The following is a 9,840-nucleotide window of genomic DNA, read 5'->3' as shown; positions in this document are numbered from 1 at the left end:
GTACATTCACAGTAACTGCCATCTCCTTACAAATGTTCATTAGATTAACCACACTTATACAGACTGTATATAACAACCAACTCTGAAATGTTCGTTTGCAGAGGGAAGACACAGACAGACTATGCTAACGACATGTGATGTTACAACACTAATGAAATATTGATGTGCCATATTTGTCCAAGGTGTATTTCATTGTTATGGAAAAAGAGAATATCAAAATCATGATGACCAATTGGAGTGGTGATGTCTATGACTTTGTGTATATAATTTGGGATTTTGAACAAATGTAGGCCAATAAGGAATATATGATATCATTTCATTATTTTCAAAGGTTTATTTGCATGACGCACAAACAGAGACAATTGAAAGGTACAAATGTGCATGACACGGATTCAAACGTGGTGCAGATGTGTGTCACAGGTTGATCTGGCTGTAGGCTGTGGCACTTGGCCAGAGGTGGCGCTGGTTGACTCGACTCCATGTTAGTGCACATGGAGTTGTGAAGCAAAAACGCTGAATTCGGAGAAATAAACCGTGCGAGGGGAACGATAACGACGACAAGATTCTCCCGATCGTTTACTCTTGCTGTCCTGTGAACAACATCGGCGTGGTGTTACTTGTTTGCTGTTTTTGCGATCGCGTCGCGCATGAGGATATCACCAGGTAAACTCGCCACATTTTTAAACATTTTGTTGTTCAACAGCATCAAGACTGACGGAGTGTGTTTGAGACAACCTCACAAGTGTCACAGATGACACATTTGGCGTTTTTTTGCTGGTTTGTCGGTAGCAGCTCCTGAAACGCAAGACTGCCACACATCTGATCTAAACGCCAGTAGATCTGGAACACCGGAAGAGCAGCATCTGTATCGTCTTTTAATTTTCATTTGCACTTTAGAGGCAGGTTACATTTGCAATTGTAAATCAAAGTTTTCAATGTTGTGTTGTGTAAATGAACTAACAGCTGTATTCTTTTATTTGTACCTGTAATGGTGATTCATTGGCATTAAGTATATACACAGAAGAAAGTACTTCGAAGAAACGGGGGTTGCACTCATGTCTCGGCACGAGCAGGAAATAGAGAGAGAATTGTGGTAGCTAAGGTCTAGCTTAGCTACCACGATGTGCAGCAATTCTTTGGTTCTTCTGGTCTTCTTTCCCTTTTGAATTTTCAGTTTCTGCAATTTTGTGTTCAGGGCTCTGTGGGAGGGGGTGGTGGTAGTACTGGTAATACTTGTTTTGTTTACACTGATAAAAGTAAATGTACTGTATTTGTATGATAGGATGTATGAAAACTACCATCAGCTTGTGCAAAACTGTACTATAGCTGGTACATATGGTTAAGAACAAAAATTATTCTTAAATGTTATTTGGTTAATTTTTAGGGTTATTTTCAAGGACCAGTTAACTCTGAGATTTCAACTTTTGTTTTCTCTAAACTCTAGTCTGTGTTTTACCCAAGTGTCAAACTTATTATTTTAGTTTCCACACATAAGAGGATATAATCAGATGTGGATGTGAATTCAGCAGCATGTATCAGTGTGAGGACAGACAGGAGGGAGACCCTCCCTCTAAAACCACTCTGTGTGGGGAGCATGAGAGCCAGACCAAAGCGCAGAGGTGAGATGACCACCTCTAACTGTCCATGACTCTTCTCCATGTCACAGCTCAGCACTCACATCACTGCTCCATCATTATTCACAGGAACCAACCTGGACCTGGACCTGATCCAAGCTGTTTGTCATTAAAGAGCGACAACTCCAAGGGTTTTATTACTGATTTTAAAGAAGGAAGATGTTCTGCTGTAGAGAGGTAATCTATTTATATATGCTTTGTCAAAATACTTGTCTCCTTCTTGATTCTTTTTTTTTTTTTGTATTTGTCACATGTAAATTTTTCAGATCACCAAACAAATATTATTTTCAGACAAAGATAACCCGAGTAAATATAAAATGCTGTTTTTAAATAGTTATTTTATTTATTCATGGAGAAAAATATTTATCCAAACCTACTTGCTAAATGAAAAAAAGAATTGCCCCTCAGGAAATCATCTGAGCTCACACGGTGGGGCTAGGTTTCACAGCAGGTTCACCCAAAACTTTCACCGATTGTAACCTACACCCGTTTTCACACCTTGGCTCGTGTGATTAGGTAGAGGATCAACAGGGGGTTCATGGTAAATGGTAAATGGCCTGTATTTATATAGCGCTTTACTAGTCCCTAAGGACCCCAAAGCGCTTTACATATCCAGTCATCCACCCATTCACACACTGGTGATGGCAAGCTACATTGTAGCCACAGCCACCCTGGGGCGCACTGACAGAGGCGAGGCTGCCGGACACTGGCGCCACCGGGCCCTCTGACCACCACCAGTAGGCAACGGGTGAAGTGTCTTGCCCAAGGACACAACGACCGAGACTGTCCAAGCCGGGGCTCGAACCGGCAACCTTCCGATTACAAGGCGAACTCCCAACTCTTGAGCCACGATCATGACTTCCTCAGGGGACACTCCGCTAGCGCTTAAATCTAGGACTCTCCACCATTTGACCCTAGAACTGAAGAAGCTTCTCAGATGAGAGGTGAAATGTCTTCAAGCAACTTAAATAAGTCCAGAAGCTTTTTTTTCCAGAAGATAAAAAGCACATAGGTAGAAAAAAACACATGGGTGTGAAAGTGGCATGTTGCATGAAGGGTTTTAAGTAGAGTAGAAAAATCACTAGCTCAGGATCTCTACCAGAGACGTGGGAGCTTTAAGGTCCTGAGCAATATCTTAGTAGTTGCAACAACAGCACTATTCTGGACGGAGATCACAGATGTTGTTCCTGGAATCTGTTGGAGCTAATTGCTCCCACTTTTGTTTGGTCATTTCCCAGAGTGCTGTAATTACTGTTGCCTTTACCTTATAATACATACCTTATAATTATTTATACCCTATAATAATTTTTGTTATTTACTATTACTTACAAAATCCGTATCATTACTCAACAGATGGGACCAAGAGAGCTCAGAGTCTCCCAGTAGCAAGTCTACCCAGCAGCATCACTTGGACTCCATATTTATGGTCTGTACAACAACTACATTTGCGTGTTTTTTATATTCTGCACACAGCCCTCTTCATGCTGCACTCTGTAGACCAATGAACTGTGTCCAACATGGATCTGATATTTGGCTCCATAATTTCAGTTTGATTCCATGATATTAGTCTGATTTGGTCATTCATATAGTATTCTGTTCCAGTTGCTGGAGGACAACATCACCACTTTTGCCAAGAATGAGCTGAAGAAGATCCAGATGGTTCTCAATCCAGATTACCCAGAATGCCTAAAGAGTCAGAGAGAGGATGATGAAGAGCTGGAGAGTGAGGCTAGAGAGCAGATAAGAACCAGCAGAGAGGCATTTATGAAGATCACACTGAACTTCCTGAGGAGAATGAAGCAGGAGAAGCTGGCTGACTGTCTCCAAAACAGTAAGATGATTTCTTAAAACATGTGAGCTGCTAGATGTAATGAATGTTTACTAGTGTCTCAAGAAAAGGATCAACATGTAGTCACTCTAGAGGACCAACATACTCATGTCTACATTTGTTTTATTCAGAACATGCTGCAGTTTGTCAACGTGCACTTAAATTTAGCCTGAGAGAGAAGTTCCAGTGTGTGTTTGAAGGGACTCCTAAAGCAGGAAACCCAACCCTTCTGAATCAGATCTACACAGAGGTCTACATCACAGAGGGGGAGACTACAGAGGTCAGTCGTGAACATGAGGTCAGACAGATTGAAACAGCATCCATGACACCTGACAGACCAGAAACAACAATCAAACTAGTAGATCTCTTTAAAGCCTCACATGCAAGAAAGCAACCAATCAGAACAGTGCTGACAAAAGGAGTGGCTGGCATTGGGAAAACAGTCTTAACACAGAAATACACCCTGGACTGGGCTGAAGACAAAGCCAACCAGGACATCCAGTTCATATTTCCATTCACTTTCAGAGAGCTGAATGTGCTGAAAGAGGAAAAGTTCAGCTTGGTGGAACTTGTTCATCACTTCTTTAGTGAAACCACCCAAGCCGGAATCTGCAGCTTTGAAGACTTCCAGGTTGTGTTCATCTTTGATGGTCTGGATGAGTGTCGACTTCCTCTGGACTTCCACAACACTGATGTCCTAAATGATCCTCGAGAGTCCACCTCAGTGGATGTGCTGCTTATAAACCTCATCAGGGGGAAGCTGCTTCCCTCTTCTCACCTCTGGATAACCACACGACCTGCAGCAGCCAGTCAGATCCCTGCTGAGTGTATTGACATGGTGACAGAGGTCAGGGGGTTCACTGACCCACAGAAGGAGGAGTACTTCAGGAAGAGGTTCAGAGATGAGGAACAGGCCAACAGGATCATGTTCCACATCAAGACATCACGAAGCCTCCACATCATGTGCTACATCCCAGTCTTCTGCTGGATCACTGCTACAGTTCTGGAGGATGTGTTGAAAACCAGAGAGGTAGGAGAGCTGCCCAAGAACCTGACTGAGATGTACATTCACTTCTTGGTGATCCAGGCCAAAGTGAAGAAGGTCAAGTATGATGGAGGATCTGAGACAGATCCACACTGGAGTCCAGAGAGCAGGAAGATGATTGAGTCTCTGGGAAAACTGGCTTTTGATCAGCTGCAGAAAGGAAACCTGATCCTCTATGAATCAGACCTGACAGAGTGTGGCATCGATATCACAGCAGCCTCAGTGTACTCAGGAGTGTTCACACAGATCTTTAGAGAGGAGAGAGGACTGTACCAGAAAAAAGTTTTTTGTTTCCTTCATCTGAGTGTTCAGGAGTTTCTGGCTGCTCTTCATGTCCATCTGATGTTCTTCCACTCTGGAGTCAATCTGCTGGAAGTACAAGAAGCAACATCCAGGTTTTCTGAAACAACAAAAGAAACACGTTTCTACGAGAATGCTGTGAACAAGGCTTTAACGGATCCAAATGGACACTCGGATTTGTTCCTCCGCTTCCTCCTGGGTCTTTCACTGCAAACCAGTCAGACTCTCCTACAAGGCCTGCTCACACAGACAGTAAGTGCCTCACAGACCAATCAGACAATAGTCCAATACATCAAGGAGAAGCTCAGTGAGAATCTGTCTGCAGAGAAAAGCATCAACCTGTTCCACTGTCTGAATGAACTGAATGATCGCTCTCTAGTCAAGGAGATCCAATGGTACCTGAGATCAGGACGTCTCTCTGCAGATAAACTGTCTCCTGCTCAGTGGTCAGCTCTGGTCTTCATCTTACTCTCATCAGAAAAAGATCTGGATGTGTTTGACCTGAAGAAATACTCTGCTTCAGAGAAGGCTTTTCTGAGGCTGCTGCCAGTGATCAAAGCCTCCAACAAAGCTCTGTAAGTAAATATGTGTTCATCCCTTTTTTAACATTAAATTGTAATGATGCAATAGTCAGTATGTCTGTGAAGGTTGTCAGTCATCCAGGTCATCATAGTGTAAGGAGCTTGGAAAGAAAAGCGTCTGGACTTCTTTAAGTTGCTTGAAGACATTTCATCTCTCATCCGAGAAGCTTCTTCAGTCCTAGGGTCAAATGGTGGAGAATCCTTGATGTAAGCCCTGTGTCTTCAAGCAACTTAAAGAAGTCCAGACGCTTTTCTTTCCAAGCTCATTAGATGCAATAGTAATTTTTCTTGTTCAGTATTAATAAATAAGTGAATTCATTTGATCACAAATATGATTTTTTTTTTCAGACTGAATCTCTGTAACCTCTCAGAGAGCAGCTGTGAAGTCTTGTCCTCAGTTCTCACCTCACAATCCTGCAATCTGAGAGAACTGGACCTGAGCAGCAATGACCTGCAGGATTCAGGATTGAAGCTTCTATCGACAGGACTAGAAAGTCCATATTGTAACCTGCAAAGTCTCAGGTGAGGTCAAATGATATACTTCATTGTTACTGCCTCCAGTTAGAGAAAGCTTAGTTGATCGTTGCTGCATTCTTAGTTAGAATCAATGCTTAAAAAATGAAATAAGTTTTTCTAAATCTAGTAGCTCCTCGTGGTTTTATTTTTCAGATTGACTTCCTGTTGCTTAACAGAGAGAAGCTGTGAAGCTCTGTCCTCAGTTTTCCTCTCCCAGTCTTTTCGTCTGAGAGAGCTGGACCTCAGTAACAATGACCTGCAAGATTCCGGTGGAATTCTACTTTCTGCTGGATTGAAAAATCCACACTGTACACTGAAAAGTCTCAGGTCAGGATTTAGACATTACCACTGATTATGTAACCCTCTCGAGTCGATGGACACGCCAGTGCATCGAAATCAAATGACCAATTTAAGATGATATAGCAGCTAAGTTTCCCATTGAAAGTGCAGACTTCAAACCACATACCATTTATTTTTAACCTGTAGCACTGTAGACTCACTGTAGGCTCCCCTTGTTAATAATTTAGTTTTATTGATTTATTTGGTAGCACTTTATAATAATGTCACATTGCCATTAGCTTACTAATGTTTGGCAATGTAGGAGCAAGTCATTTATGTATCATTGCATCTTCTTAATATGACATTTATAAATACCAATGTTTATTCACCTGTTACTCTTATACCATTGTGTAAGTCAAGTGTGTACTAATGTAATTCCTTATTAGTAGGCTTGAGGAGCTGTCAGTTGAATGATCGTGGCTCAAGAGTTGGGAGTTCGCCTTGTAATCGGAAGGTTGCCGGTTCGAGCCCCGGCTTGGACAGTCTCGGTCATTGTGTCCTTGGGCAAGACACTTCACCCGTTGCCTACTGGTGGTGGTCAGAGGGCCAGAGTGGCGCCAGTGGCAGCCTCGCCTCTGTCAGTGCGCCCCAGGGTAGCTGTGACTACACTGTAGCTTGCTATCACCATTGTGTGAATGGGTGGATGACTGGTTGTGTAAAGCGCTTTGGGGTCCTTAGGGACTAGTAAACCGCTATACAAAATACAGGCCATTTACTAAAACTGTTGATCAAGCATTCTGAGAAAGATTAGAAAGAGGGATCGTGTCTCTATTTTCTACTTGTCAAATTGAGAATTTAATTTAAAAGCTTTCTCCTCACATTCATAGTGTTGAATAATTACTCCCCATCAAATCTTTAAGACCAGTTAGGATTCAGCAAATTTACTTTTACTACTTTTAAGATTAGGCTTCATAATTTCCTTTTTGATAAAGCATATAGTTAGGACTGGATCAGGTGACTCTGAATCTTCTTAGTTAACCAGTTTAGGTTGCTGCGGCTTCCCATGATACAATGAGCAGGTTTCTTGACTGTGCTGATGTTCTGTCTAATGTTGCAGGCTCTTATCTTACATTTTGAAGCAATCTGAGACAACTTTTGTCATCTGTTGGAATTGTCAATTTATAAATAATGCTAAATTTAACTGAATAGATTAAGTGCATTATCTCTGTAAAACAAAAAAGAAAAAGAAGTATTCAGAGTTTTCATAATTTTATGTTGAGAAACTTTTGAAATTCTTTTGAAATACAATTCTGAAATTCCACAATTTGAAGACACTGGATTTGTGAACCTCTGCTCATTCTTACATCTTAGGACCTGCTTCACTAAGATTCTCTTTTTATACCCAGTAACGATATTGACCTGTTGCCAGATTAGCTGCAAAATCTTCCTTGAGCTGTTTCTTATTAGTACCACTTACTTTTACAACCTTTTGTTGCCCTTGTTCCAACTTTTTTGAGCTGTCTTGCTGTCTTTAATTTCAAAATGAGCTAATATTTTTCATGAAATAGTAAAATGTCTCTTTTGAAACATTTAATATATTTCTGAGTTCTATTTTTAAAAAGTATAGTTTCATGAGTTTTGTAAATCATTGCATTCTGTTTTAATTTAAAACCTTGAATTAATTATATTATGTGTCTGTAGTCTTTCAGGCTGTCTTATTGCACAGAGAGGCTGCATTTCTCTGGCTTCAGCCCTGAGCTCCAACCCTTCCCATCTGAGAGAGCTTGACCTGAGCTACAATCATCCAGGAGAGTCAGGAATGAAGCTGCTTTCAGCTGGACTAAAGGATCCACTCTGGAGACTGGAAACACTCAGGTACAGAAGGAATGCCTGATGCGGGAGGACAGGTGTTTTTACCTTCAGTATCAAAAAAATAAATTGCTGCAGCCTGAATATACAAACATCAAAGAGGTAGACTCTTTAAACAAGATGCTCTTTTATTCAGAAAGTTACTTAAAATAATCAGCTTTGTGATTAAATTTTTTTTTCTGCCTTTCACTATTTGTGTGTGTGTGTGTGTTAGTATATCCTGTTATATTGCACCACACTGTGACATTAATAAAAAGTAGCTCTAAATATATTATTATATATTTTAAAAACATGTCTGTATCTTTTACAATCACACTCCTCAGTGTCCTAGTATTGTTTATGCCAGGGTACTAAAGAGGAGAGTCCATCTGTTAGTTGAACATTGGATTCAGGAAGAGTCCTTATTGTGAAACACTTAACCAACTTTTTATCCTCTCAAGGATATTCGAGGGTGCCCAACCAACTTCATGTGTTTTGTGATAGGGTCCTTAGGGGTGTCTTGTGGGGGGGGGTAATTCATGAGTATGGTGTCTGGTCCATTGTTACAGGCCATGTAGCCCTTGGCAACCATAGCGAGAACTTGGTTTATATTTAAAGTCAGTTGGAATAATTTCTGGTGGGCGTTGGACTCAACCAGGGCTATCCTTTGTCACCAATTGAGTTTTTTTCTTTTGGCTTCACCGGTTAGTGAACTTCAGCTTGCACTGGAGCTACTTAGAGTCTTTAAACAAGCGTAAAGTGGTGTGAGTGAGAATCAGCACTTCTAAGCGGAGAAGTTTAAGAATCTTTGGGTCTTGTTTCAAAGTTAGGGTAGGGGGAGTTAAAATAAGACTGACAGATTGGTCTGCCCTAATCAATCTGGTGTGATGAAGAGAAAGTTGGGCATAAAAGCAAAGCTGTAGATTTACTGGTCAGTCTATGTTGGTACGCTCACCTACAGACTGGTGTCTTGGATACAAGCGTCAGAAATGAGTTTCTGGCTGGGCTCTCTTTTAGAGTTGGGGTTAGGAATTTGGTCATTAAAGAGAGAATAATAGTAGAGCTGCTACTTTTCCATATCCAAAGGAGCCAGTTGAGGTGGTTTGTGGATCTGAGGCCTGTTGTTAAAAGAAGAGGGGGTGCTACACAATGACAAACATGACCCTATCACAACTCTTTTGAGATGTCACTTCCAACAAAAATGCCATTTTGTTTTTTAAATGGTAGACTCCCAGTGTGAACAGTGAATGTTTTCTTTGTTCTATTGTAATAAGACATATAAGTTTATGAGGTTTGCAAATCACTGCATTACATTTTATGCACTATATGCAGATTGTTCTGCTGGTCCCAACTTTTTTTTTGGAATTTGGGATAAATAAGTCTCCTTGTGGATTAAGACTTTTAAAATTGAAAAAAGTAACATTTCATGTGATTTCAGTGTTACGTTGATGTGTCCTTGTCAAAAGAATGTGCTGGTCTGACCCCCTCCTCCTTTCAGGGTGGAGCCTGCTGGAGTCCGATGGTTGACACCAGGTCTGAGGAAGTGTAAGTGTGCTTTTAATGTGATTCATAAAAACAAAGCAGCACACATTCAACCATCTTCAAACTGTCACATCACTCATTCACATCTCTGATGTCAGGAGTCATCATCAAAGTGTCAATCAATGAACAAATGATGGATCAATAACTGCAGCTGGATTGTGTTTGTTCTCTCCATCAGATTCATGTCAACTCAGAATTGATACAAACACAGTGAACAAAAACCTCAAACTGTCTGACAGCAACAGGAAGGTGACACATGTGGAGGAG

The 9,840-nt window shown here is 41.0% G+C and overlaps 1 protein-coding gene across 1 annotated transcript; it reads left to right on the top strand.

Moving 5' to 3' along the window:
• The first annotated feature begins 173 nt into the window (after positions 1 to 173).
• On the top strand, positions 174 to 9,509 carry LOC102294474 (NLR family CARD domain-containing protein 3). Its single transcript, XM_005953021.3, has 9 exons — positions 174 to 663; positions 1,482 to 1,619; positions 1,704 to 1,811; positions 2,988 to 3,060; positions 3,237 to 3,465; positions 3,594 to 5,382; positions 5,737 to 5,910; positions 6,058 to 6,231; positions 7,885 to 9,509. The coding sequence occupies exons 2-9, from the start codon at positions 1,531 to 1,533 to the stop codon at positions 8,075 to 8,077; spliced, it is 2,829 nt and encodes a 942-aa protein (XP_005953083.3). The 5' UTR covers positions 174 to 663; positions 1,482 to 1,530; the 3' UTR covers positions 8,078 to 9,509.
• The last annotated feature ends 331 nt before the right edge of the window (positions 9,510 to 9,840 follow it).

This window comes from Haplochromis burtoni, unplaced genomic scaffold (assembly GCF_018398535.1).
Source record: "Haplochromis burtoni strain Fernald_Lab_line unplaced genomic scaffold, NCSU_Asbu1 Contig_2744, whole genome shotgun sequence".
NCBI classification, from domain to species: Eukaryota; Metazoa; Chordata; class Actinopteri; order Cichliformes; family Cichlidae; genus Haplochromis; species Haplochromis burtoni.
Note: the sequence above shows the minus strand (reverse complement) of the source record. Positions and strands in the feature narration are given on the sequence as shown.